This window comes from Pipistrellus kuhlii, unplaced genomic scaffold (assembly GCF_014108245.1).
Source record: "Pipistrellus kuhlii isolate mPipKuh1 unplaced genomic scaffold, mPipKuh1.p scaffold_m20_p_58, whole genome shotgun sequence".
Taxonomy (NCBI): Eukaryota; Metazoa; Chordata; class Mammalia; order Chiroptera; family Vespertilionidae; genus Pipistrellus; species Pipistrellus kuhlii.
In genome coordinates, this window is record NW_023425560.1 from 1,101,050 (window position 1) to 1,127,173 (window position 26,124).

The 26,124-nt window shown below is 62.1% G+C and overlaps 2 protein-coding genes across 10 annotated transcripts in view; one reads left to right on the top strand and one right to left on the bottom strand.

The window, feature by feature from the left end:
• ADD1 (adducin 1) overlaps positions 1–16,933 on the top strand; it is a 66,503-nt gene extending 49,570 nt beyond the window's left edge. For 2 of the 6 annotated variants that reach the window (XM_036417185.2, XM_045574002.1), the window contains 11 exons: positions 29–178; positions 2,234–2,377; positions 2,473–2,571; positions 3,457–3,630; positions 5,753–6,097; positions 8,380–8,481; positions 8,821–8,910; positions 9,464–9,556; positions 13,722–13,878; positions 14,098–14,181; positions 16,313–16,933. In XM_036417185.2, the coding sequence (XP_036273078.1) occupies positions 29–178; positions 2,234–2,377; positions 2,473–2,571; positions 3,457–3,630; positions 5,753–6,097; positions 8,380–8,481; positions 8,821–8,910; positions 9,464–9,556; positions 13,722–13,878; positions 14,098–14,181; positions 16,313–16,668 (1,794 nt within the window). In that variant the 3' untranslated portion in view covers positions 16,669–16,933. Of the gene's footprint in view, positions 1–28; positions 179–2,233; positions 2,378–2,472; positions 2,572–3,456; positions 3,631–5,752; positions 6,098–8,379; positions 8,482–8,820; positions 8,911–9,463; positions 9,557–13,721; positions 13,879–14,097; positions 14,182–14,836; positions 14,868–16,312 lie in introns of all 6 variants that reach the window. The other 4 variants (XM_036417191.2, XM_036417188.2, XM_036417186.2 and 1 more) reach the window with 4 other exon arrangements.
• Positions 16,934–22,155: 5,222 nt separating this feature from the next.
• Positions 22,156–26,020, bottom strand: MFSD10 (major facilitator superfamily domain containing 10). Of its 4 annotated transcripts, none has more exons than XM_045574004.1 (13): positions 25,893–26,020; positions 25,264–25,514; positions 25,084–25,180; positions 24,729–24,832; positions 24,382–24,540; positions 24,140–24,301; positions 23,733–23,841; positions 23,541–23,652; positions 23,284–23,392; positions 23,105–23,195; positions 22,944–22,991; positions 22,775–22,864; positions 22,156–22,572 (listed from the first exon to the last, which is right to left on the bottom strand). In XM_045574004.1, the coding sequence occupies exons 2-13, from the start codon at positions 25,435–25,437 to the stop codon at positions 22,457–22,459; spliced, it is 1,371 nt and encodes a 456-aa protein (XP_045429960.1). In that variant the 5' UTR covers positions 25,438–25,514; positions 25,893–26,020; the 3' UTR covers positions 22,156–22,456. The 4 variants fall into 4 exon arrangements, with proteins under 4 accessions (XP_045429960.1, XP_036273090.1, XP_036273091.1 ...); XM_036417197.2 differs by having other exon boundaries at positions 25,863–25,984; XM_036417198.2 differs by having other exon boundaries at positions 25,264–25,519; positions 25,863–25,981.
• Positions 26,021–26,124: the final 104 nt, after the last annotated feature.

Here is a 26,124-nt window from a genome sequence, read left to right on the forward strand (position 1 = left end):
TTGATAACTTTTGTTTTCTTATTTTCAGGTGAAAATCAATCTGCAGGGAGATGTCGTAGACCGGGGGAGCACTAATCTAGGCGTCAATCAAGCTGGCTTCACGCTGCACTCCGCCATCTACGCTGCGCGGCCAGACGTGAAGTGTGTGGTCCACATTCACACGCCCGCAGGGGCCGCGGTGAGTGGCCGTGCTCCCGCTGCCCTTTGGAAGCTGTTCAGTGAGAGGCTCTGCACATTGCCCCGGCAGTGCCTCTTGTTGCAAATAAGTCCTTAGACCTAACTTCGTTGGATTAAAACTTTTTTACTCACTAGTTTGACTTTTTTAAAATGCGTTTTTTCTTTTAAGGGGTCCATATACTGAAAAACTCGTGAGTCTGGAAATGCCCATTAATTTTTCATTAGAAAATTAGAGCGTGGTGACAGTGGAGGCAGATTTCAGTGTGGAACACTGGGGCGGTGCAGGGTGACAGCAGTACACTTAGAGCCTTTGTTTGAGAACAGGGAGGCAGGAGGGGTGGTAAGTAGGGTGCTGTGGGCTCAGGAGGGGTTAGTGGGACTCGAGGGCCTGGAGGGTGCTGATGGGCTGTCGGGGAGGAGCCCCGGACCCCGGGCGGCATCCTGACTGGGGACGGCAGACGGCGGCAGTTGGGGCAGGAGGGCATCGTAGTGTCCGCTGTGGAGAGCAGGCCTCCACGCCCAGCCCTCCAGGGGCCTGCCCCGCCTGTCACCCGGCTGCGTCCCGCTGGGTGCCCGGCCCACCCAGCCAAAGCCCAGACCTCTCAGATTGAAGAGGAGCGTGGACAGCCCTGTGGAAACGGAGCCCTGTCTGGAATTGGCTTTTTACCACCACCTCATACTTTAGTGACTTCATGGCCTTGCTTATATAATAGGTGATCTAATTGACTCAATAATGCTGAATTTTAATATCCTTTTAAATTTTATTTTTTATTTTCATTCATCTTCACCTGAGGATATTTTTCCATTGATTTTTAGAGAGTGGAAGGGAGAGGGAGAGACACACAGAGAGAAACATTGATTGGTTGCTTCCCGCACAACCCTTTTCTCCCCTCTCCTCCCCCTCGACGGAGGAGATCCAGCCTGCAACTGAGGTACATGCCCTTGACCAGAATTGAACCTGGGACACTTCAGTCCAAGAGCCAACGCCGAGCCAAACTGGCTAGGGCTTGATTTTTAATATCTTGATGTTTGAATGTCATGCATGTTGGTTTGTTTAAGTGAGTGAGTGATCTGCTTTATTTCACTTTGAATAAGTGGTACTTGATGTCAACATCAGTTTTATTAAATATATCATTCTCTGAAGGATGTAATTTTTTCTTAAAACCCAAGAACCATTAGAGAAGTACCTTTGAGAATATAGCTATAAGCAACTACCATGTAATTTGTTTCAAAAACTTCAAAAGTTTACTTTGTAAGGAAATTTCTTCTTGTAGGTAAGGAAGTTTTTTAAAGCTGATACTGTGAAAGTAATTAAATATTATATTGCCTTTTTTGTGGTATTATCTTTTTTACATTTTTTAAAAATTGATTTTAGAGAGGAAGGGAGTGGGAGAGAAACATCAATGATGAGAGAGAATCATTGATCAGCTGCCTCCTGCATGCCCCCTGCTGGGCATTGAGTCCACAACCCAGCCATGTGCTGACCAGGAATGGAACAGCAACTTCCTGGTTCATAGGTTGATGTTCAACCACTGAGCCACACCTGCAAGGTTAAGGTTTTTTTTGTTTGTTTGTTTTGTTTTGTTTGTTTTTGTTTTTTTTACCTAAATAAATGTAAAGAAATTGTACAGTATAATTATCCTAAACTTTTACAAATTTGCTCTTATCTGATTATCAGGTGTTTCTGTCCCACCTGCAGTCTAACCTGCACACACAGCCGTAGAGCTGCCGTGCTCTCTGGTGCGTCCAGAGGAGGCCGATGCCTGTCCTCAGGGCCCGGGGCTCCCCTTGTCACTCATTCTGAGCTCACAGAGCGTTGGCGTCAGTGTGGAGGTCCAGGAGGATGGGGACTTCCTTGGCTCTCCCAGCTTAGTGAGCGCTGCCTTCCTAACTGTGCATTGCACTCAGACCCAGAGTACGTTTGTAAGCTCATGCGCTCGTTTATTTCTGAGAAGAGAACAAAGTTAGCTCTGTTCCTTTTTCATTTCTTCAAGGAGAGAATTGACCCTGTCCTCAGCCAGCGAGGGCTTTCTCACTGTGCCTGCTTGCTCTCCAGGTCTCCGCCATGAAATGCGGGCTCCTACCCATCTCCCCGGAGGCCCTCTCCCTCGGAGAAGTGGCTTACCATGATTATCATGGGATTTTGGTTGATGAAGAGGAGAAGGTTTTAATCCAGAAAAATTTGGGTCCTAAAAGCAAGGTCAGTAGGCATGTGAGCTGGCGTTTCTACAGTGGAGGGAGGAGGAGGGGAAAGCATCGGTGCGCTTCCCGCCACGGGCTCCCGTGTTCCCTTAGGTCCTCATCCTCCGGAACCACGGGCTGGTGTCGGTCGGCGAGAGCGTCGAGGAGGCCTTCTACTACATCCACAACCTCGTGGTTGCGTGTGAGATCCAGGTCGGTGCTGCGCGCCGTCGGCGCTTGGTCGGGGCTTGGCAGGCTTCCAGAACCGTGGGTGCTGGCTCGCAGGAGGAGTCCTAAGCAGCCTCTGCCTCCTCTGGGCTCCTGGGTTTGGAAATAGAACAGGGCAAATGCCACATCGCTGGTTTAGTTTTCCAAATGGTGGTGTGTTTTTTTAACTTACGGAGTACTATGGATACAGTGTGTGCCGACCCCGGTATCAGGTGCCTACCTGATATACGTTATTGCGCGGCATTCATTTGACCCTCGGCATTCCTTTAGAAAAAACAGGCGCAGAGAGCTCGAAGCTTGCCACAGTCTCACGGCTGTAAGTGCCACTTGCGCCACTCGGTGGCAAGTGCTGCCAGCCCCCAGCTTGTCCTCACTGGCGTCTGTGCAGCCGTGCTTCCCCATTCTGCTTCATAGGCTCCTGTAAAGTACGTTATTTGACATTTCTCCTCCAAGTACGTGGGCCCAGTATTTTTTTCAGGCTAAAGAAAAACTTCTGAAAATAACCTTATTTTTAAAACATTCATTATGGGTTTATTTATTCATTTAAAATATTGATTGAGAGAGAGCAAGAGAACAAGAGAGAGAAAGAGAGGTGGACTTGCTCCACTTATTTATGTATTCATTGGCTGATTCTTGTGTGTGCCCTGACTGGGAATAGAACCCACCACCTTGGTGTATCAAGGTGATGCTCTAACCTACAGAGCTCCCCGGCCAGGGCTGAACATAACCTTGTGATTAGTCTGTCACTGTCCATTCTGCATTTCTCATTCTTACACTTAGGGATTTGACATTTCCATGTCCGTGATTTCTCACAGTCATCTGTGCTCTCAGGAAGGAGCTCAGACCGTAACGTTTGCTTGTTTTGAAAAGGTCCGAACTCTGGCCAGTTCAGGAGGGCCAGACAACTTAGTCCTCCTGGATCCCGGAAAATACAAAGCCAAGTCCCGCTCCCCCGGGGCCCCGGCAGGGGAGAGCACCGCGCCGCCCAAGTGGCTGATCGGGGAGCAGGAGTTCGAAGCCCTCATGCGGATGCTCGACAACCTGGTAAGAGCGGTGTGCCACTGGTGGTGAGGTTCCTCCAGAGCGCAGTGCTGGGCTGGGAGGCGCTCTCCCAGGCAGGGGCCGCGCGCTGGCTCCTGAAACATCCCCGCAGCGCTGCCTTGTCTGTGTTTCCTAAGATGACCTTGTTTGGGCTCCATGGGGACAGGGACAGCACGGACACGGCCTGCTCTGCCGCAGGCTGCTGGTGCCTAACTCCGGGGCAGAGGGGGCTCAGCACCTTCGCCCACACTCCGCTTTCCAGGGCCTTCTAACGCAGTCGGCAAGGGGTTTGTTGTTTGAGTTACCAGGAAGGTCTAGCTGTTCAGAGGCCAGTTACTGATGCTCTGTGTGCCTCGTCCTGTTCGGGGCCCAAGCCCAGACACAATGTGGGGGGCTCTGGCGTGAGAGGGCTTCTGCGCGGACACGGCAGGATGTGGTCTGCCGGTGTGGGGGTCTCAGTGAGGGCCTTCATCCTTTTCACATCACACATCAGGGAGAACGCTGTAGGCAGAAGGCGGCACTTGGAAATGACCTCCAAGGACAGGTAGGAACACGTCGGCAGGCCGAGCTGGGCAGAGGTGGGCATCCAGCGAGGCCGCAGCAGCACTGAAGAGAGCGGGGCGGGCATGCCTCTAGTCCGTCTCTGACTTTGCACGAAGGAGCACCCAGAGGAGAGGGAGTCCCTGCACTGAGAGGACGTGCACGTTTCTGGTGTGTCGGCCAGCGGCGCGGGCCCGCTCTGACCAGCCCTGTATGCCTTGCTGGCCCCTTGCTCTGGTTCCGGTGAAACGGCGGGAAGGACGGTCCAGATGCGAGGCTGGGTCCGCAGTGCAGAGACGGCTGAGCCCACAGGCTGCCAGCAGTCAGGGCGTCAGCTGGGCTGGGCTCTGGGCAGGCTCAGCGGGGGGAGGCCCCACTGCCAGGCTCTCGGGCGGTGGCTCTCAGTCTGCAGTGGCCATGGCAGCTTTCTCAGATCGAAATGTACAGACACTCAGGATGGGCGCCACACTCACTGATGCATCCTGTCCCCCTGCCAGTCCCACTGGTGAGAAGCCAGTCACAGGCCCATCCCAGTCCGGCAAGGAGGACCCTTAAGGAGGTGGGGCAATGGCGTATCACCGAGCTAGTGGGACAGGAGGCTGATGCCACCCTGGCCTTGGGGTGCTGCCTGTGGGGCCAGAAAAAGGCTGGTCCTGCCCAGGGGCGAGTTAAGGGGCACTTTTCACAGCAGTGAATGGCTGTGAGGCGGAGTCTGGGTGTGAATTGAACGTCTAATGAGCAATCTTGCCAGAACCAGTTGTCATGAGGAGCCTTTTGGTGTCCCTGAGTTTGTCACGATATCTAACCCGACACTTCAAAGGCAAAAATATTAGGCAGGGTGATTAGTACAAGCTGTGTTGTCGCCAACAGCAAGTAACTTTAGATTTTGTGTGGAAATACAGTAAACAGGAGAGTGCACCTATGCAAGTATCAGCGTATTAGTTTGAAAAACTGAGTGGAACCAACATCCAATCAAAAACTAACTTCAGACCGACGCTCTACCACTGAGCCAAACTGGTTTCGGCTAAAAAATGTTTTATTTTTTTACAGAGAGGAAGGGAGAGGGATAGATAGAAACATCGATGAAAGAGAATCATCGATCAGCTGCCTCCTGCACACCCCCCACCAGGGATGTGCCTGCAACCAAGGTACTTGCCCGTCCCCCTGTGAGGCACTTACCCGCCCAAGGGTGACACCACCCAGCCTGGTAAATAGGGTCAGGCGGCGCCCCCTTTCCCACTGGGTGTCGCCCTCAACACCACCTCAGGCTCACCTGGGGCAGAGCGTTCATCTCGTGCCGCTCCAGTCTGCTCTCAGTCCCTCCCAGTCCGTGGTGAGCACACCTCCCGCCCTGACGGACTTCCGGTGGGTTCCGTGGGGTTGGAAGCACTGGTGCTGCGGTCGGCATCAGGGCCTTGGTTTTGGTGAGCGTGTTCGCGTTTCGGTTGGGCTTGTATTTGGGGGGTGGTTGTTGAGACATAGGCGCCTGCGTGCAGCCTCTGAGGTGTCTGTCTGTCCACAGCGTCCCCTGAGGAGGGCTGTGCTGAGACGGGAGTACTGACCGTCTATCCTCTTTGGCCTCCAGGGCTACAGGACTGGCTACCCTTACCGCTACCCGGCCCTGCGAGAGAAGTCCAAGAAATACAGCGACGTGGAGGTTCCCGCTAGCGTCACCGGCTACTCCTTTGCTAGTGACGGCGATTCGGGCACTTGCTCTCCTCTCAGACACAGTTTTCAGAAGCAGCAACGAGAGAAGACAAGATGGCTGAACTCTGGCCGGGGTGACGATGCCTCTGAGGAAGGGCAGAACGGAAGCAGCCCCAAGTCGAAGACTAAGGTGTGGACGAACATTACACACGATCACGTGAAACCCTTGCTGCAGTCTCTCTCGTCCGGTGTCTGCGTGCCAAGCTGTATTACCAACTGCTTGGTCTGTGCCTACCTTACTGTTCCTAGTTAGATGATGTAGAGCAAGTGGGGCCGCTGGGCTTCGGAGGCTTTGGGAACCAGCCCTCTGACCCCGATTACGAGCTCCTGCCCTTAGCCTGTGTCTGAACCCACATCTCGAGGCATCAGCCGTAACACCAGTACTACTGTCCGCTGAAACTGCTTAAGATGCTGTCCCTCTCCAGTGATTTCGCTTCACCTAGTGCGTATGTAGCGAAGGTCCGACTAACATGCATTAACCCAAACCCAGCAAGCTCACTGTCCTCAGGATCCTCCTGCTTCACGCCCAAAGGCAGTGCGGTCACAGCCTGGCGCTCAGTGCTGTGACTGCGGTGGTTCAGTGAGTCACTCCCTGCTCTTTAACTTCCAGTGCTTTCTTAAGCAGTTTCTCCTCGGGCCCGGCCTGCTCTTGGCCGGCCGCCCTCCCTTGTTAGCTCCTGCTCTGTCCCAAAGCCTCCGAACGCGCCCAGCAGCCGCCTCCTGCATGGACTGTGCATGTGAGTAGACCGCCGTCGCGGAGAGTCTGCTGACTCCTGCTGGGGCGGCATGGCCCCAGTGCAGCGCAGGCCGCCGCGGGCACAGCGACAGAGGGCTGCTGCCAGCGTGCTTCACGCCCGTGTTCACCGGCCCGGAGCCGCCCTCGAGGTGCCGGCACTCAGACCCTCTGTGGAGACGGTCTTCACGGCCCTCACCCGGCCCGGCAGCCGGGCTCCGCGGTGGAGCCTGCGGGCACGCTGTCTGCAGTGCCGGAGAGATGGCACCAGGCAGCACACGGCTTCCTCCCTCATAACGCTCTTACTTTGTAGACGTGTCGGAGTGCTGTCCTCCAGGTGGCTGGCGTTTCCTGACGCACAGTGGTGAGCGCCTCTGTGCCCGGAGCCCACGTGCCGTCCACACCGGCAGAGGCCCAGCACCGAGCCCGGCCTCCGCTCTTCCACCCCGGCCCCTCCCCTCTGCCCCTCTCTCCCTTTTTTCTTTTCTCGTGGCCTGTGTTCGTTTTTACTGATGTTGCTTGTTACGGGGAGCGGGCCCGAACGACTTCGCTGCTGTCAGTACATGAGCCGCAGCCGTGCTGCGTTTCCCGGGGGAGGGGGGTGTGGCAGCAGCTTTGAGCTCCATGTGCTCTCAGAGTGAGAACGTGTCAGTGAGTCCCGTGTTAGTCAGTGTGGCTTGGAGGGAAGCCTGGGCAGCTCGCGATGTGTTTCTTGCTCTGGATTGACACACCGTGCCTGCGCCCAGCTGGGTATGTTCACTCACAGTAATAGTGCCAAGCTCCTGAGGTGCTGTCTCATGTGACGGGACACTGTCTTTAACGAAAGGCTGGAGGGGTTAAGCGAAGATGCCATCAGTGAGTACCTCCCAGCGCACGCCCATCGCGCTCCCGCAGTGGCTGAGCACCGCTCGTTGCTTTTCCAGGTCTTACGGTTACGGCTCTCTTAGTGCCTCTTGGAAACCCCTGAAAACAATAGCGTTTGCTCTGGAAGGAGGGCTTGCGTTAACACTCAGCGCCGCCGCCTCCTCACAATTACAAGGTGATAAAAGACGGTCACATTGATTGGAAATTCAAAAAACCAAGGGAAGGCGCAGGGTGCTGGCAGAGTGCCCGCCACCTAAGACGGCCTGCTGGGAAGGGTCACGCGCTTCCGGCTCCCGTGGGTATTTTTGTAACACTCAGCGTGACGTTACATAAAATATGCGACATCACCAGATCTCCAGCAGGTGCATACGCGTTCATGCAGCGAGGTTCCTGGGTTGAAATAGCTACGCACACAGTGCATTCTGATGCCGTAGTTTATTGTAATGCAACCTTTGGTGATGCCCACTCTTGCCTTCCAATGCCGAGTCTTCCCTCCCTCTGGGCAGCACGTCACATTGCTTTCCATGACCTGTCATCTCATGCTTCCCGCTGGCTTTGGGTGACGGTGCTCAGAGCGGTGAACCAATGGGCTCCGAAGGGTCCCGCTGGCTAGTCTGGGGAGTCGGGCTCAGCTCTGCCGTCAGTCCAGTCAGACCCTACATTTCAGCGGGGCTTTCTCAATGGCTCTGGCCGGTCAGTCACCACTCTGGCTTCCGCCATTCCGGGTTTCTGTCTGGACATGCCCCCTGCCCCCTCCAGCCGCTGCAGCGGCACAGGATGCGGTCATTGGTTCATCCTCTGTGATGCTCAGTGCATGACCAGATGTGAGATCAGTTGACAGATTGGGTGCTCTGGTGTCACCTGCTGCCGTCCCAGTTCTGACATTTTCACTCTTCTTAATGTTACAGTGGACTAAAGAGGATGGACATAGAACCTCCACCTCTGCCGTCCCTAACCTGTTTGTTCCATTGAACACAAACCCGAAGGAGGTGCAGGAGATGAGGAACAAGGTGCGTACTGTGGGCGGGCGGCGGCTGCTGTGGGCGGGCGGGTGCTGGCTGCTGCCGGCAGAGCGAGTCAGGTTGAGGTCTGCTGCTGCCCTGTGACGCGGCTGCAGCCCCACTGTACGCGTGTGCTTTGCACCTGTGGCCTGGGAGTGGCAGGCAGGGCTGCAGTCTGCAGAGCCTTCATCGGGGACTGCTCATGGTGTCTGGTAAGAGGGACAGGAAGGGAGTGTGCCCCGCGAGTGAGTGCGTGCTTGCCCACGTCTCAGAAAGGGACGGTCTCAGGCAGTCCTTAGCGGGGAGGCGTGGGCATGTGTGACGTGTTCCTCCTTGTTGCCTCCTCAGATCCGAGAGCAGAACCTGCAGGACATTAAGACGGCCGGCCCCCAGTCGCAGGTGCTGTGCGGTGTGGTGATGGACAGGAGCCTCGTCCAGGTGAGCACTGGGAATTCTCTGTGGTTCTTTCCAGTCTCTGAGAACGCTTTGTGGTCAGAATCACAGCCACGCTCCCTGAGTTGTGGCCGGGCACCAGCATGCCCGGGGCGTGTCCCCCCAGCGCTCAGTGCATGCCTTGTGGGTGGCACGGTGCCTGGGGACCAACACTCCCGGTCTGAGTGCTGCACACTGAAGTGCTGGGCTCCGGGCTTGGCGGGCTTATTCTCGTCCACATTGCTGTGTGCAGCAGAGCGCTGCTTGGTGCCTGTCCGTGGCCCATGGAGACCGCATTTCTATAAAGGACAGCCTGGACGGGCGTCGGTCTGTAGTTGCCTCTGACACCATGCATGGCCTGCAGGGCAGGTGACTGTCACCGCCTCTCTGACAGGCCAGGTGGTCCTGGTCCTGGGGGCTGGGCTTGCTCACGGCGGCGCCACCTCCGCCACCTTCCTGGCGACGTCGCTGTCTGCTGCATGCTCTCAGCCACGCCGTCCTGTGCGCCCGGTTGGTCGGCCAGGCGGCCGGGCTCTGCTGACTCGGTTTACTGTTGCAGGACGCACCCCTGTCTGACTGCACGGAGACAATCGAAGGGCTGGAGCTCACAGAGCAGACCTTTAGTCCAGCCAAGTCTCTCCCTTTTAGAAAGGTACTCCTGCCCTGGTCACCTGCGGCACGCGCTGCCTCCCGCCTGCCCGCCCGCCCGCCCGCTCCTGCTGGCCTTGTCGCCGGTCACGACGGAGCCGCACCGGAGCCGCACCGGGCGCTAGCTCTTTGTGAGAGTACGGAACTGCCGTCCTCCTGCCCGGGCTGCAGGGAGAGCCCTGGCTGGGCTCTGACGGTGCCCTTCTGAGGTTCTGCATGGGACTCTTCGTGCCGGGGGCTGCCGGGCCACCTGCTCCCTTGCCTGCTCAGCTGTGACGGGGAACATAGGGACGTGCACTGAGTGCGGGTGAAAGCGACATTTCAGGGGCAGGAATGAAGCAAGGCGATATCTTGCTAGCCCTTGTTGATGAAATGTCGAGGTTTTTTTAAAGGTCAAAATAAAGACAATTTTTTAATGTTTCAAAGGCAGGAAAGAGCTGTGAGAATTTGAAACCCCAGATGACAATCCTCCTGTACCTGCGTACCTCTGGGGCTCAGTAGTGGGAAGTCCCCGTCGTCACGTGCCGGGGGAGGCTCGCCTGCTCTGAGCTGTGAGGCGCGGAGGGCAGAGGGCACCGCAGGTGAGGCCGCAGGGGGCCTGTGTCCCAGGGGAATGTTCAGTCACCCCCCCAGGGAGTGCAGGTGTCCTCACCACACCCAGGAGCCGGAGGAGGAGGCTGGCACCAGGCTCCTTGTTCCTGTCTGGCACCCTGACTAACGGCATTTGCATATTTACGTATTGTTCCAGTGGGTCCTGTTTTCCCTTGTCCTTACCATGTACTTCCAGCGACTGTTCTTGGAGGAGCCTTGCAGCCATGGGAGAGGTGGCCTCCGGCCGTGGCTTGTTTCTCATGCTTCCAGCCGGGCGATCTTTGTTTCTCAGCTTTTTATCTCAGTGTGTGTAGGTGTGAGTCCTTGAGCCTGGCAGCTTATTGAGCAGAGCACATTTGGACCAGCTCTGGCATGGGATTGCGTTAGTGGTTCCTGTCTGTGTCCTTAGGGCTGCCTGCTGGAGGGCACACTGGCCCGCGGTGTTAGCTGCTGCTCTGGCACCTCCCCATCCGCCACAGTTCTGGTGGCTCTGCCCAGCGGTGCTCAGACCTGGGTGTGCGTCACAGTTCCCCTTGAGGAGGCTTCAGGGAGGGTAGCCAGGGCCCCTCCGTTGGCAGTGGGCGTGGGCTTCCTGACCAGCCCACATCCTCTGCGAGTCTGGGCGCCAGACTAGACCTGGGAGCGCCGCGTCCAGGCAGGATCAGCAGAGGAATCCACTCGGCACTGAGCCCAGTGAGGAGGTGCCCGTGCAGGTTCTGCCCGCTTCTGTCTTCCGGGCACTCACATTGCACCCTTGGTCTCCCCACGACGGAGCATGTTTCATTTTGATGGCGAGCGTATGCTTCGACTCCCCTGATGTCCCTGTGGGTGGTTGCCAGTCTTTGTGTGTGGACCACAGAGCACAGACACAGTGCTCAGAGCTGGCACTGCTCACCGGCAGGCTGACCCTCCTGAGCAGGTGAAGGGCCCGTGGGGCAGCGCCCTGACAGCCCCTTCCCTGAAGGCAGGCGTGGAGGGACTCGCTTCTCCGTGCAGCGCCTGAGCCACGGGTGCTTGGGCTGTGGAGTTGGGGCTTTTCTGGAAGGAAGGGCTTTCCTTTGGCTTCCACCTCGCCTTGGTCTTCTGGCAGGAGAGGGGCAGCGATCACCAGCCCTATCCCGTGCTCCAGTGCCCAAAGGGACAGGAAGCCCAGCCAGGGCTCTCCTGACTCGGCGTGTGCATGCCGGAGGTGGCGGCAGTCACTCTGCCCTGGATTTGATTCCCAGTGAACTGAGTCTAGAGGTGGGCAGGAAGATTTGCACTTAGCACCGTCCTGCTGCGTCAGGTGTGCAGCCCAGGCTTCTGTTCTGCCGCACCTGAGTGCATTGGTGGTAAGCACCCAGTGTGTGCAGGCCCAGCGCTAAGGCGGACATTTAGCCCTGGCCGAGCGCTCAGGAGTTGGAGCATCTGCCTGCGCTTGTGGGTTCAATTCCCTGGGCTGCAGGTTCGATCCTCTGCCTTGGTCAGGGCACCTGTGGGAGCCAACCAATCGATCTCTCTCACATCAATGTCTGTCTGTCTATCTCTCTCTCTCCCCCTCCCTTCCTCCCTCCCTCCGACCTTCCCTCCCTCCTTCCCTTCCTCCTTTCCTTCCTTTTTTCCACTCTCTCTCTGAAAGCTCTTGGAAAAAAGTATCCTTGGATGAGGGTTAATAAACAAAAAAAGGAACATAAATTCAGATCTGTAGATTTTTCAGATGAAAACTTGAAGCCTTGCCAAATCAGCAGAGAAAGCCACTCGGCACTGAGCGTCGGTTGGGGACTGAAAGGTCCTGGGTTTGATTTGGTCAAGGGCATGTACCTTGGTTGCAGGCATATCCCCAGTAGGGTGTGTGCAAGAGGCAGCTGATCGATGACTCTCTCTCATTGATGTTTCTAGCTCTCTATCTCTCTCCCTCTGTACAAAATCAATAAAAATATATTAAAAACAAACAAATAAACAAAAAAACAAACAAACCTGATGCCTCAGCCCCGGGCCAGGAGGAACAGGCATCTGTGTGCTTAGAGCCCGGGTGTGTGCGTGATGGGGGGCGGGGGCGGGGGGCAGACGGGAGGAGCGCAGCATGAGCCTCCACATGGCTGCTGGAGGAGCTGTCCCTTCCTGCCCCCCACAGGGCCTGTTTGTCTCTGCAGCTCGGGCATCGCTCTTTCCCTCACGCTGCTGGCCCTCCTGAGGAGGGAGCCCTGCAGGGGGCAGGGGCCCGCGCTGCGGCCCTTCGAGGGCCAGGGGGTCTGGGCAGGAAGGGCATCTCGGTGGCAGTTCTTGGTATTTTGTTCCCTTTGCTGATTGTGAACCTTTGACTGGAATGAAGGAAAGCGTTCCTCTCAGAGCTCATGCCACCTCCCCGTTTCACCTCCCCGTTTCACTGGCAGGCTACGGGAGGACAGGCGTGGCCAGGCTGCGGAGATCAGAGTCAGTGCTCTGCGGGCCTGCGGACAGGAGAGGGTGTGTCTCGGGCCAAGGGTCCGAGCGCAGAGCAGGATGCGAGTCCCTGTGCTGGCCAGGCAGGGCTGCTCTGAAGGACAAGCCGGCAGGCTTGGGTCAGGCCGCTCAGAAAGAGGGCTAGCTGACTGCCAGGTTATCCTGAATCTGATGACAAGTTGGTGACAGGGTGCTGACTCCAGCAAGCCCTTCCCTTCTGTCCCTGGGGCCTGTGTCACGTCGTGGTCAGTCAGGGAGTGCTCCAGGCGCTCCGAACCCAGATTCCCCGCCTCGGCCTGGCTGTGTCCAGGGCCCACTGCTGGGATGCTGACTGCCTCTGATGCTCGCCCCTGGCAGAGGAGCAGCAGGTGGCCCGGCAGCACGAGGATGATTTGGGTTCTCGGGTTTCCGTTACTTTTGGAGGCACTCATTAAGCGCTGGGCATGTGCATGAGTTCCAGTTAACTCTCTCCAAGGTGAACATCAGAGCACTGGGGCCGACCAGGCTGCGCTGGCACAGAGCTGTGCTGCGCGAGGGTACGGGGGTGGTGCCACACTCAGCCCGCCTGGCTCCCGCCCTCCGGACCTGCCCGCCTCCTCCTGGCAGATGGGGCTGGTCTGTGTGCCACCTCGGCGCTCCACAGGGCTTTGCTTTCTTTCCTCGTGTACAGGTTCTGTTTTCCAAATCCCCCAAACACTGGTGCTTGGGGACATTGTCTTTCTTTGCGGGGGGAGGGGGGTTCTTACTCTCAGTGTCAGAAAAACAGAACTTCCTGTGCTCTTAGCACGGACGCAGGTCTCTCGTGCCTGACCTGAGTGTTGTAATCTGCGACATTTTCTGACGTGTGGGGAGGGCATTAACTTACAAGCCCCCTCTTCCCGCCTGCCAGTGAGGACCTGGGCTAGTCCTCGAGGTGCTCTTTGCGCTCCGTCTGCACTTTGCTGCCTTTGCTTCTGAATCCTGAGGGCTTCCTAGGATTCCTCTCTCCTGTTTCAATTACTCCGTTGCTGCATCAACATCGTGTTTCTCTGTCTTCTGCCCCTGAAGTCACCCTCAGGGCTGCCTCTGTGCCCTGCCCCACCCTGCCTGCGGCCTGGCCTGGGAGGAGGAAGAGTCCGGGCAGGGCTCCTGCAGACCCAGCCTCCTTCTGTCCGCAGGGGGAGCTGGTGACGGCCTCCAAGGCCATTATTGAGAAGGAGTACCAGCCCCACGTCATCGTGAGCACCACCGGCCCCAACCCCTTCAACACGCTCACGGACCGCGAGCTGGAGGAGTACCGCCGGGAGGTGGAGCGCAAGCACAGGGGCCCCCCAGGTGAGTGTCGGGGAGGCCGGCGCAGGGCAGGTTCTGCGTGGGCAGGTGAGCGCCTCTGTCCTCCAGCCTTCGGCTAAGGGCAGAGTGCTCCTCAGGGCACACTCCTCCCTCCTCACTCAGGGCGTGCCACAGGGAGTAGGTCCGACTCACCTGTGAGGGCGCAGGTGCAGGCTCCTGGCGGCCTCTTACCACGCCCTCTCCCCTTCTGCTCGCCTGCAGAGAGTCTGGATGAGACTAGAGAGCAGAAAGACGGCCCTCCAGAGCCCCTGGCTGCCCCCTGCTCCCCCGTCAAGCTGGAGGAAGGTGAGGCCTGGGCTGCCCCAGTGCGGGAGGGCACACAGCACTGGGTGGATGGGTGCCTCCGGTGGGGGTGGGAGAGTGGGCTGCGTGTTCTGTCCAGTGGACGGCGTGGCAGCGGACAGGGGTGAGGACGTGTGCCCTTGCGTGGGAACCAGCACAGCACGTGCTGGGTGCTTCTGGGCCCGGCCTCTTCCGCCCCGTTGGGCCTTGTCCTGGGGACCTGAGGCAAACACGTTTGTCAGTGAGACGTCACGGGGGGATGGCCTTCAGGGGTGGAACCCACTTCACTTACGATGTCAGTGTGGTCCACTTTGCACACTTCCCGAACCTTCCTGTGCTCGATTCCACCTCCGAAACGTCCTCTGTGGTGTCTGAGCTCCAGGATGTCATTTGACTGCTGTGTTACCAGCCCATGGAGAGCGCTGGCCTCCGTCTGCCTCTCAGACCACTCACCGCGTGTCTGTGGCGTGTGGCCTGCTGTCTGTCCCTCGGTCTCATACATCATGCTTCCTATGTCTGTTGGGAGCCTGTGCCGCACCTTCCACCCCACTGTGTCCACAAGAATGGCTCGGCCATTCTCTTCTGTACCTGGTGCTGTGACTGAATGCGTAGACTCTCTTCCTGTGCTTTTCTCTTCCTGTGGCTGCGTGGCGAGCAGGAGGATGTGCTAAAGAGTACCTGTTACCATAGTAAGTACTGCGGTTCCTGCGCTTGGCTCATTCTGCTTCTTTGTTGCTTATTGCGTTCTGTTTTCTGTTTACTCAAAATAAAAACATTGTCTCTCCCTCTTCCCTCCTCCCCTAACTCCCCCGGTCACAGTCCTACAGTCCTTCATTCGGGCAGTGGCCTGGGAACAGGTTCGGCCACCTGGAGCGGCCATGGGCAGCCTGCTCTCGGGCTCCCAAGGGCCCACAGCGGTGCTCAGAGCTCTGGGTCTCGTGAGTGCCAGGAGGGCGGACAGTCTAGACGAGGTTCAGACAGGTTAAGCACATGCCACCTGTGGTCCCATGTGCTTAAGCTTAACGTCAGGGGCAGAAGAGCGACATTTGGGCTATTTAAAAAAAATATATATTTTTATTGATTTCAGAGAGGAAGGGAGAGGGAGAGACAGAAACATCAGTGGTGAGTGAGAATCATGGATCGGCTGCCTCCTGCACACCCCATACTGGGGATTGAGCCTGCAACCCGGGCATGTGCCCTTGACCGGAATCAAATCCGGGACCCTTCAGTCCGCAGGCTGATGCTCTGTCCACTGAACCGGACCAGCCAGGGTGGTGCTGTGTTTTAGTGGGCCATTCGGTCCAATGATAAAGGTTCCGCTGGGCCCCCACAGGCCACCTCTGCATGCTTTACAGACTGCTTCACCTCCCCTGCCCTGGCCCAGTGATCCCGGGCAGGCATCTTCCAGGGCTCTGCCCTCAGTATCTGTCACCTGACTCAGCTCCCCTCCAGTCTCCTCCCGAGGTGCAGCTGACAGTTGACGTAGGAACAGGCTTGGTGCTCCTAACCTGCCAGTCGCTGTCACGTTGTAGGCTGTTCCTAGAAAGTCTGCACGCCTGGTCTCCCCACTCTAACCTGGTGATGAGCCTCTTCCGGCAGCCCAGCCCTCAGGCCTCGAAGACAAGTCCGTTTGTGCTTGTTTCCATTCCCGTTGTCAGAGGGCTCGCTTGTCGCCCTCCCCCTGCCTGATGGGCCATGTCCTCCTCTAACCAGGCTTTGTGTCTGTGCTGATGTGGCAACAGTTGGGGAGTTACTTATGCACCCTGCCTGTTTCCCATGGCTCCTCCGTGGGGGAACCAGGTGTGTGGACCCAAATGTAGGCTTAAGTTCAGGGCTACTGCGGTGCCCGCGGGGTCTAGAGCAAACCTCGTCTCAAGAGTGTCAGGAGGTTAGTGCGCTGGAAGTGTGCCCAGCTCGCATGGCATGCTTCCAGGAGAGGGAGCTGAGTCCCCTCCCCCGAAGATGGTCTGCACCAGTCTTGACGTAGAGTGAGACTTAACGCTCCTTATCCTCGTCCTGGTAGAAGTCCCGGCGTCTTCACAGTGGCCGTTTCTGTGCGGGCTACTGCCCGCCTTGAGGCCCCTCTCTGCGGCCTGGGCGGTGCCCTTTAACCCCTCTCTCCACCGCCCGCCAGGCCTGCAGGATGCTGTTTTCCGAGACGACAGTGATGCTGCCACCTTCAAGCCCACTCTCCCTGACCTGTCCCCCGATGAGCCTTCCGAAGCGCTTGGCTTCCCGACCCTGGACAAGGAGGAGGAAGTGGGGCTTGGCGAAGCCCATGGCCCCCCCAGCCCCCCCAGGTCCTCCACGGCTGCCAGTCCCGAGCCGGCCCCGGCCCCCGCGGTGGAGGAAGCCCCCTCCCCGGCTGCCGAGGAGGCTGCCGCAGACCCAGGCAGTGACGGGTCTCCGGGCAAGTCTCCGTCCAAGAAGAAGAAGAAGTTCCGCACCCCCTCCTTCCTGAAGAAGGCCAAGAAGAAGAGCGACTGCTGAGGCCCGCACACCCGTCCCGCCGCACCGCGTCCGTGTCTTCCTGTGCATGGAAAGCAAGCCCCTCCACCCAGTAGATCTCCCGCTGACCGGCCCCCCACCCAGCCAGAGCGCCCGCTGACCGGCCCCTCACCCAGCAGAGCGCCCGCTGACTGGCCCCTCACCGAGCAGAGCGCCCGCTGACTGGCCCCTCCACCCAGTAGATCTCCCGCTGACCGGCCCCCCACCCAGCCAGAGCGCCTGCTGGCCGGCCCCCTCCACCCAGCCAGAGCGCCCGCTGACCGGCCCCTCACCCAGCCAGAGCTCCTGCTGACCGGCCCCTCACCCAGCCAGAGCTCCAGCTCACCGGCCCCCTCACCCAGCCAGAGCTCCCGCTGACCGGCCCCTCACCCAGCAGAGCGCCCGCGGACCAGCCCCCTCACCCAGCCAGAGCGCCCGCTGACCGGCCCCCTCACCCAGCCAGAGCGCCCGCTGACCGGCCCCTCACCCAGCCAGAGCGCCCGCTGACCGGCCCCTCACCCAGCCAGAGCTCCCGCTGACCGGCCCCCTCACCCAGCCAGAGCTCCCGCTGACCGGCCCCTCACCCAGCCAGAGCGCCCGCTGACCGGCCCCTCACCCAGCAGAGCTCCCGCTGACCGGCCCCTCACCCAGCCAGAGCGCCCGCTGACCGGCCCGTCACCCAGCAGAGCTCCCGCTGACCGGCCCCTCACCCAGCCAGAGCTCCCGCTGATCCAGCCCCCGAAGGCCAGAGCGCCCGCTGATCCAGCCCCTCACCCAGCCAGAGCGCCCGCTGACCGGCCCCTCACCCAGCAGATCTCCCGCTGACCGGCCCCTCACCCAGCCAGAGCGCCCGCTGACCGGCCCCTCACCGAGCAGAGCGCCCGCTGACCGGCCCCTCACCCAGCCAGAGCTCCAGCTCACCGGCCCCCTCACCCAGCCAGAGCGCCCGCTGACCGGCCCCCTCACCCAGCCAGAGCGCCCGCTGACCGGCCCCTCACCCAGCAGAGCTCCCGCTGACCGGCCCCCTCACCCCGCCAGAGCTCCCGCTGACCGGCCCCCTCACCCAGCAGAGCTCCCGCTGACCGGCCCCTCACCCAGCCAGAGCGCCCGCTGACCGGCCCCTCACCCAGCCAGAGCGCCCGCTGACCGGCCCCCTCACCCAGCCAGAGCGCCCGCTGACCGGCCCCTCACCCAGCCAGAGCGCCCGCTGACCGGCCCCTCACCCAGCCAGAGCGCCCGCTGACCGGCCCCTCACCCAGCCAGAGCGCCCGCTGACCGGCCCCTCACCCAGCCAGAGCTCCCGCTGACCGGCCCCCTCACCCAGCCAGAGCTCCCGCTGACCGGCCCCCTCACCCAGCCAGAGCGCCCGCTGACCGGCCCCCTCACCCAGCCAGAGCTCCCGCTGACCGGCCCCCTCACCCAGCCAGAGCGCCCGCTGACCGGCCCCTCCACCCAGTAGATCTCCCGCTGACCGGCCCCTCACCCAGCAGAGCGCCCGCTGACAGGCCCCTCACCCAGCAGAGCGCCCGCTGACCGGCCCCTCACCCAGCAGAGCGCCCGCTGACCGGCCCCTCACCCAGCAGAGCTCCCGCTGACCGGCCCCCTCACCCAGCCAGAGCGCCCGCTGACCGGCCCGTCACCCAGCAGAGCTCCCGCTGACCGGCCCCTCACCCAGCCAGAGCTCCCGCTGATCCAGCCCCCGAAGGCCAGAGCGCCCGCTGATCCAGCCCCTCACCCAGCCAGAGCGCCCGCTGACCGGCCCCTCACCCAGCAGATCTCCCGCTGACCGGCCCCTCACCCAGCCAGAGCGCCCGCTGACCGGCCCCTCACCGAGCAGAGCGCCCGCTGACCGGCCCCTCACCCAGCCAGAGCTCCAGCTCACCGGCCCCCTCACCCAGCCAGAGCGCCCGCTGACCGGCCCCCTCACCCAGCCAGAGCGCCCGCTGACCGGCCCCTCACCCAGCAGAGCTCCCGCTGACCGGCCCCCTCACCCAGCCAGAGCTCCCGCTGACCGGCCCCCTCACCCAGCAGAGCTCCCGCTGACCGGCCCCTCACCCAGCCAGAGCGCCCGCTGACCGGCCCCTCACCCAGCCAGAGCGCCCGCTGACCGGCCCCCTCACCCAGCCAGAGCTCCCGCTGACCGGCCCCTCCCCCAGCCAGAGCGCCCGCTGACCGGCCCCTCACCCAGCCAGAGCGCCCGCTGACCGGCCCCTCACCCAGCCAGAGCGCCCGCTGACCGGCCCCTCACCCAGCCAGAGCTCCCGCTGACCGGCCCCCTCACCCAGCCAGAGCTCCCGCTGACCGGCCCCCTCACCCAGCCAGAGCGCCCGCTGACCGGCCCCCTCACCCAGCCAGAGCTCCAGCTCACCGGCCCCCTCACCCAGCCAGAGCTCCCGCTGACCGGCCCCCTCACCCAGCCAGAGCTCCCGCTGACCGGCCCCCTCACCCAGCCAGAGCGCCCGCTGACCGGCCCCTCCACCCAGTAGATCTCCCGCTGACCGGCCCCTCCCCCAGCAGAGCGCCCGCTGACAGGCCCCTCACCCAGCAGAGCGCCCGCTGACCGGCCCCTCACCCAGCAGAGCGCCCGCTGACCGGCCCCTCACCCAGCAGAGCTCCCGCTGACCGGCCCCCTCACCCAGCCAGAGCTCCCGCTGACCGGCCCCTCACCCAGCAGAGCTCCCGCTGACCGGCCCCTCACCCAGCCAGAGCGCCCGCTGACCGGCCCCTCACCCAGCCAGAGCGCCCGCTGACCGGCCCCCTCACCCAGCAGAGCGCCCGCTGATCGGCCCCTCACCCAGCCAGAGCGCCCGCTGACCGGCCCCTCACCCAGTAGATCTCCCGCTGACCGGCCCCCTCACCCAGCAGAGCTCCCGCTGACCGGCCCCTCACCCAGTAGATCTCCCGCTGACCGGCCCCTCACCCAACAGAGCGCCCGCTGACCGGCCCCTCACCCAGCAGAGCTCCAGCTCACCGGCCCCCTCACCCAGCCAGAGCGCCCGCTGACCGGCCCCCTCACCCAGCCAGAGCTCCCGCTGACGGGCCCCCTCACCCAGCTAGAGCTCCCGCTGACGGGCCCCCTCACCCAGCAGAGCGCCCGCTGACCGGCCCCTCCACCCAGTAGATCTCCCGCTGACCGGCCCCTCACCCAGCAGAGCACCCGCTGACCGGCCCCTCACCCAGCAGAGCTCCCGCTGACCGGCCCCTCACCCAGCAGAGCGCCCGCTGACCGGCCCCTCACCCAGCCAGAGCGCCCGCTGACCGGCCCCCTCACCCAGCCAGAGCGCCCGCTGACCGGCCCCTCACCCAGCCAGAGCGCCCGCTGACCGGCCCCCTCACCCAGCCAGAGCGCCCGCTGACCGGCCCCCTCACCCAGCCAGAGCTCCCGCTGACCGGCCCCCTCACCCAGCCAGAGCGCCCGCTGACCGGCCCCCTCACCCAGCCAGAGCGCCCGCTGACGGGCCCCTCACCCAGCCAGAGCTCCAGCTCACCGGCCCCCTCACCCAGCCAGAGCGCCCGCTGACCGGCCCCCGAAGGCCAGAGCTCCAGCTCACCGGCCCCTCACCCAGCCAGAGCGCCCGCTGACCGGCCCCCTCACCCAGCCAGAGCTCCAGCTCACCGGCCCCTCACCCAGCCAGAGCGCCCGCTGACCGGCCCCCGAAGGCCAGAGCTCACTGTCCTCCGGCCTCCCCTGGTGCCAGGCCTCCACCTCGGGCCGGGAGGCTTTGTCCAGGGTCCACCTCTGCCCGTCTCTCTGCCCCTTGGGTCGTTCGCTGGGCGTTCAGGCAGGCGCTGGCTGCACAGTCAGCGGCCCTGCCGGCTCTGGCCCTGCCCTCTCGCTCTCCTGTCATAAGTAACCCACGCTCTGCTCCCCTCCCCCCAAGGTCTCAGGTGACTGACGCAGACTCCTAGCTTCCTGCTGGCGTTATCAGCGATCTCACTTGTCCAGAGACACAAAGCCTCGGTCCTGTGCAAACACGCCTGTGCCTGCCAGCGGCCAGGGCACCGTGGTGTCCTCGGAGAGGCGGCCTGAGCACCCGCAGCACACTGGCAACTGTGCATGGTCTACCCGATCGCCCGGCCACTCCCGATCCCGGCTCCCTCTTACCGGTCTCTGCAGTCCTGCCAGAAGGAGGGGCCTCAGTAAGGGAGGTCTTTTTCTAGCGTTCTCTTCAGCGCATTTGCAACCCTTCGTTGTGTGAAATGAACGGCGACTTTGGCTGTAGTTTCTGTGGGCTGCCTCGGAGCACCCTTCACCTGTTTGGGCAGGAGTAAAACAGAGGTCTGCTCTGACCCCAACTCAGCCTGAGCTCCAGGCGGACGTCGGCCCTGGTGGCCCGCTGGTCCCGAGCCGTCACTCATGGGGCCTACTGCCTTTGCTCACCCCACTCCCTCACTCCCCCCGCCCCCCGGAAGCAGCGGGGAGCTGCTTGGTGACAGCGGGAGGTGGCCACGTGGGCTCCTCAAGGGCGCCTGCTTTCCGGGAGCTGCTGGTGCCAGCCTGCCTGCCCCAGACAGGCTCCTGGCTTGGCCGGGGGGCTGCGGTGGACCTGGAGCTGGATGTGGGCTCAGGCCCCCAAAACTGCACACCCACGCAGGACCGAGGCCGGCTGCATGGCGCTGACGTCCACTTGGAGCTAAGGAGAGCGAGCTGCTTGTGTGCCAGTTTGTTGTGTGTCCGCCCCCCCATCACCACCCTCCTGCGCACGTGTGTCAAACACAAGGCCCGCGGGCCAAATCCGTCCCGCCAGGCCTTGCAATGTGGCCCGCACCGCGTTGTCATCACTGCACTCCGCTGCGTTTCCATCACAATGACAGTTTATGACTGTTCAGTAAACCATTCGGCCCGCGATTTAGGCTGGATTTTAGATTTTGGCCCCTTCTCTGATTGAGTTCGACACCCCTACTCCTGCGTTAATGGACTCTCCTTTGACGCGCCTCTATCCATATGCAATGACTTTAATTCACTTTTGTAGTTTAACTTTGTATCAACATGAAGTCTAGCCACAGACAGGACACAGGCTCGGGAGGGCAGGCCCTGTGTCCTTGCTTTATTGTAACATGCTTTACTCACAAATAAAGCTCTTCGCGCTGTATCCTATCAACCCGAGGGGTTTTACATTTTAATCCCTTTTCTTTTTCTTTAGTGGAACTTCGAGGAGTTTGTCTCTCCCCCAAGAGACCCCAAAGTGTCTTATTTCTTGAGACACCATTTGCCACTTTGGACTGGGAGGACCGTCTAAGCCAGAGCTGCCCTGCCCCTGCAGCCTGTTCCTCCCGGGGCTGCGGGGCCTTGCAGCCAGCCAGGAGGGGCCAGGATCTGTGGCAGGGACAGCCCGGCAGAAGGCTCCCTCCATCCGCCAGTGCTGACCTCTGGGAGGGCCCTGTGCATGGCTCCCCGCCCCCCATGTGCGGGGGGGGAGACAGCGTGTGGTCAGTGGAGCTGGGTGTGGTGGTGGCCGAGGGACGCTGTGTACTGAAGGAGGCACTTGGTATAAAACAGCTGCTTTATTTTGTCATCCAGACATGCCTGGCTGATAGCCTATTCTCCAGAGTGAAAAACAAGCAAACCGGAAGCCTGGAAAGATCTGGAGTCCGGGACCCTGCTGTGTGCACCAGGCAGGGCCTCCCGTCCAGTGGGAGGAAGGCTGTGAGCGCCCCCTGGGCCGCAGGCCCTGGACTTCCTGTCTGGGCCCAGGAGGAAGGGAGGGTCGCGCTAGCAGGCAGCGTGGGCCTGGCCTGGCCTCTGACTGACTTCCTGCCTCAGCTCCTCCGCCTGGCTGGGCGGGCTCTGCTACTCGGCCTTGAGTGACTGTGCTGGGGGCCGCGGGGGCCGCAGGAGGAGGAAGGGGAGCAGGAAGAGCCCTGAGCACGCGGTGAAGCAGGTCGGAGCCCCGATCAGCCAGTACACTGGAGGGAGAGAGCCAAGCAATGACGTGGGCCGGCCGCACCCTCCCCCCCCCCCCCCAAGTGGGAGGACTGAGCTACGGGGTTAAGTGGCCAGAACGGAGGAGGCAGGAGCCGGCTAGGCAGCTGAGGGAGGCCCCCACCACAACCCAGCAGCCCCCGAGGCCTGGCTCCCCAGGGCACATCACGTGCCCCACAGCCTCACCTGAGGCGGCCACCATGGGCCCCAACGCCCTGGCCAGGGCACCCAGGCTCCGCAGCGTGCCCATGACTGTGCCCTTCTGCCCAGGCGAGCCTGTAGGGGAGAAGGAGGGGCCCTAAGGTGCCTGCTGGCTTCTTCCCACCCCAGTGTCCTTGGTTGGGAAGGGCCTCACCATAGCCAGCAACCACGGAGGACAGGCAGGGCACCACGACTGCAGCAGCTGACGGGACATGAGGGAGCAGTGTCACCCCAGGAGACGGCTCTGACCTGGAGGGGTCTGTGGCCACCAGCCCCCTGCGCCCCCCACCCCCGGGCCCTGGCAGGCCCACTCACCAAAGGAGTACAGCAGCAGCCCCAGGCCCAGCACAGGCAGCGACCGCCCCCAGCCGATGAGAAGGAAGGCGGGGACCAGCAGCAGGATGGCCTGCGGCGGGACAGTGGACCTCAGGCTCCACTCCTGCCGCGCCCAGCGGAGCTCAGGAGACACCTCCCCCTCCAGGGGAGCCCCATACCCGTTTCACAGCTGCAATTTCCCCGCCAGGGCTAATCCGCCGGGCGTAGGTGCCCTGGATGGTGGCCATGGTGAGGCCGATGAAGAAAAACATCTTCCCCTGCTGCATGCTGGGAGGGCGGAGCCTTAGCGCCCTGCTTTGCCAAGCGGAGCCAGAGGACCCACTGACAACCCTCCCACCGGGGTTCCTAGGCTGGGCCCGGGGCTGGGGAGAGGCAGGGCATCGCTGGTGGGGTCCCGTAGGGCCCGCACTCCCACCTGCTGAACTGGAAGCGCTGGTGCGTGAGGAAGCTCAGCGTGTACTCCAGGCCGGAGAACAGGAAGAGGTACAGGAAGTAGACCAGGCCCAGGCGGCGCAGGTGGCTGAGCCCTGGGGGCAGCGGGCGAGGGCATGAGGGTCCACCGCCAACAGCAGCCTGTGGAGCCCCCCTCCGAGGGGCCGCTCCTTACTGTCTCCAGTGGGCGGGTCCTGGCCGCGGGCCACCGCGGAGAAGCGCAGCAGGGCCACGGGGCTGAGCAGGTCGGCAGCAGCTCGGAAGCCCAGGGTAAGGGAGGGAGCCTGGAGGGGGCAGAACTGGAGAGGCTGCTGGCGGTCTGGGGGCATCCCTAGGCAGAGTGGCCGGGGAGGGGCATGACCGGCAGCCTGGCCTCCATGCCACCCTCCACCCCATCTGCCAGGCCTTAGAGGCAGGGGCTGGGAAGCACAGGGACCCCAGGAGGCACTGTCCCCAAGAGCCTCTGGACACCAGGAGAGGACTGTCCGGCCTCCCCTGGCACCCAGGACTGGCTCCCTGCAGGCCCTGGGAACTGAACCCCCAGGGCCGGGACCTGTTGGTAGTTTCTGGGTTCCTCCGTACCCGCTTCTCTGGGGGCAGGGTCTCCGGCAGGAAGCAGAAGAGAAACAGTAGGTCGGAGACGGCGAAGAGCAGGGCGAGCCAGGGTGCCAGCTGCAGCGGGAGGCAGGCGCCCAGCATGGGGCCCAGCGTGAAGCCCAGTGAGAAGGCCACTCCGATGACTGCCTGGGGAGAAGCCACCGAGTCCGGAGGGAGGCCAGGCCCTCCACCCCTCCTGGCCCTCCACCCCCAGCACGTGCACCCACCATGCCTCTGTTCCGGGCGGGCGGAGAGCCCAGGTCGGCCACGATGGCTGTGGAGAGGCTGACGTTCCCCTTGCTGATGCCGCCAATCACCCTGGAGGCCAGGAAGGCGGCGAAGCTCTCCGAAGAGGCCCATACAGCGTACGAGGTGACCAGACCTGCCTGTCGGAGCAGGAGCCAAGGGGATGTGCGGTCACCTCAGGCCAGGAGAGGCTGACTGGGGCCCACAGCACCCCTGGGTCCCTACCCTGCTCTGCAGCACCCAAGGGCTTGTGTCCCCAGTGTCCCCAGAGCCTGGCTTAGACACAGAACTGCTGGCCCCTCAGGTACTACCCCAGAGGCACCCGTACCAGCGACAGCAGCATCACCGGGCGCCTCCCCAGGCAGTCGGAGACGGCCCCCGTGAGCGGTGTCCAGAGGAACTGCAGGGCTGAGAAGACGGAGCCAATGAGACCTGCAGGAGACAGAGTCAGGGTCACACACCTCCGTCTCCGTCCCCAAGGGCCTGCTGACCTGGCCCAGCGCTCCGGGGCCATGGGCCTCAGCCACGGTGGCTATGATGGAGTGGACACTGAGGGGGAGCAGATGGTGCGGGAGGAAGGGGGTGTGGAGGAGGGAGGACCTGGCTGATGGGAGCCGGGGAGGGAAGACAGAGGGGCCAGGAAGATAGGACCAGGGGCTCCAGCCTGGGGCTCAGGGCCGCACCTCCGAACAGGACGCTGTTGTATCTCTTCTCTGCGGGCATCCCGATGGCTGCAGCAAACCAGTCCACCCCTCGCTGCCAGGAGCCATAGAGAGGGTCCTGGGGGACAGGGAGCATGAGAGCCGGGGAGTGGGCACCCACCGTGGGTCAGGCATCGGGTGGAGGGGTGAGGAGTGGCTCACATGGGCTCGGCCGTGGCTCTCCAGCAGCCCGGGCAGCAGGGGCAGCAGCAGAGTAAAGGCCAGGAGGTCCAGCAGGAGGCCCAGGAAGACCACAGTGACCACGCGGGTCTCGGACGCCGGCTGCTGGCGGATGGGTGGGCGCGGGGTGCAGCTCCCACCAGCTCCGGAGTCCATGATGAGGGCGTTCCGATCCCGTGGGGAGGGAGGTGTGGCGGTCTGCACAGCACCTCTGGTTACCACAGCCCCGACACCTACCCTACCAAGGGGGAAACTGAGTCCTCCCGCCCCTGCCAGGCCCCCAACACCCTAGTGAGCACCCTGGGGCCCCTCGGTGCGCCTCCCAGACCCTGGGGCAGCGGAGGTTGCGCAAGGAAACCGCAGCCACCGAGGCCAACCGTCCCAAGGGCTCGGGGTGGAGGCATCGCGGCCACGGGCGGCACCGCGTACCACGCAGCCGCCCCCGCGTCCTCGTGTGGAGCGGGAAGGGAAACTGAGGCCGGAGGAGGGCGGGACCTCTGCGGCCCGGGCGGACGCGGGGAGGGTCCCTGCGCCCGGAGGGAGAACACAGCCCCCGCCCGCCCCGCCCCGTCCGGGCTCGCCTCCCGGGACTCCGGGGACCCCGCCCGCACCTGCCGCGCCGCGCCGGGATGAACAGACGGACCAAAGGCCGCTGGACCGAGGGATGCGGAAAGGACCGCCAGGCACGCCGCTGGGGGCGGGGCGGCGCGCAGGCACCGCCCACCAGCCCGCCCCGGAAGTGACGCACACGCCCTTCTTCCGGGCGGCGCTGTCCGTGCGGCTGTCAGTCTCTACCTGCGCGTGGCCGCCGCCCGCCGCCCGCCGCCCGCCGCCCGCCGCCCG

What these genes read in the sequence shown, in the direction of transcription:
- MFSD10 (XM_045574004.1), bottom strand. Translation starts at nt 25,437, where the DNA reads ATGGACTCCGGAGCTGGTGGGAGCTGCACCCCGCGCCCACCCATCCGC. An exon ending in CGGTGATGCTGCTGTCGCTG is followed by an intron (nt 24,541 to 24,728) that starts GTACGGGTGCCT and finishes CTGCTCCGACAG; the next exon opens with GCAGGTCTGGTCACCTCGTA. An exon ending in CAGCGCTTCCAGTTCAGCAG is followed by an intron (nt 23,393 to 23,540) that starts GTGGGAGTGCGG and finishes CCGCCCTCCCAG; the next exon opens with CATGCAGCAGGGGAAGATGT.